Source organism: Pteropus vampyrus, unplaced genomic scaffold (genome assembly GCF_000151845.1).
Source record: "Pteropus vampyrus isolate Shadow unplaced genomic scaffold, Pvam_2.0 Scaffold959, whole genome shotgun sequence".
Taxonomy (NCBI): Eukaryota; Metazoa; Chordata; class Mammalia; order Chiroptera; family Pteropodidae; genus Pteropus; species Pteropus vampyrus.
This window is the reverse complement of record NW_011889740.1, coordinates 18,039-18,742: the sequence shown is the minus strand read 5'-3', so window position 1 is coordinate 18,742 and position 704 is coordinate 18,039. Positions and strand designations below refer to the sequence as shown.

General features: G+C 56.5%; 1 protein-coding gene across 1 annotated transcript in view; it reads left to right on the top strand.

Moving 5' to 3' along the window:
* LOC111734308 (DNA dC->dU-editing enzyme APOBEC-3A-like) overlaps positions 1-320 on the top strand; it is a 2,109-nt gene extending 1,789 nt beyond the window's left edge. Inside the window, exon 3 of the mRNA XM_023526485.1 lies at positions 90-320. Within this exon, the coding sequence (XP_023382253.1) occupies positions 90-320 (231 nt within the window). The remainder of the gene's footprint in view (positions 1-89) is intronic.
* The last annotated feature ends 384 nt before the right edge of the window (positions 321-704 follow it).

Genomic DNA, 704 nt, shown 5'->3' with positions numbered 1-704 from the left:
GTGTCCATAGACCCCTGATGGATGAAAGGACCTTCCTTGATAACTTCAGTCATCTGAATTACCTGAATGAGACCTACCTGTGCTATGAGGTGGACTGCATGCAGGACGACCTCTGGATCCCACTGGATGAGTACAAGGGCTTCCTGCGCAACAAGGTGACTGACCAGAGCAGGCAGGACACCCTGATCCTGGGATGTTCAGGGAGAAGGTTCTCAGTGCACACGGGCTGTCCTCAAACCCGTCGCTATTGGTCTCCGCAGGTGCTGTGGCTCTGTCTAGAGTCAGGTGGGGACAGCTTCTGCTGTGATGGTTGGCTTTGAGCCACACAGCGGAAATCAGCCACATGGTCACAGGGAATGTCCAAAGAGCCCAAATTCTTCCTATCTGTCCATCCGGTCACTCTCGGGAGATCCTGGCCGGGGTGCTGGTCACGCAACTGCATTGCCTCCTGCGCTTGGCCCAGGGGCGCCCCACCGACCCCCAGGTTCCCGTACACACCCGCCACGGGCTCTGCACTAGCACAGTCGGCAGGATTCGTCCCTCGAACTTGAGTCCCGGCTTGCAAATCCTTCCTTCTGCAGGTTGGGCAAACCTCTGTGATGCTATGAGCTGCACATGACATAATTTCCCAGACACCACTCCCTTCGTGCCCCTCACCCCATTCCTCTGTGCAGAGTGAGCCCTTTTAGCAGAGTGTCTCGCTT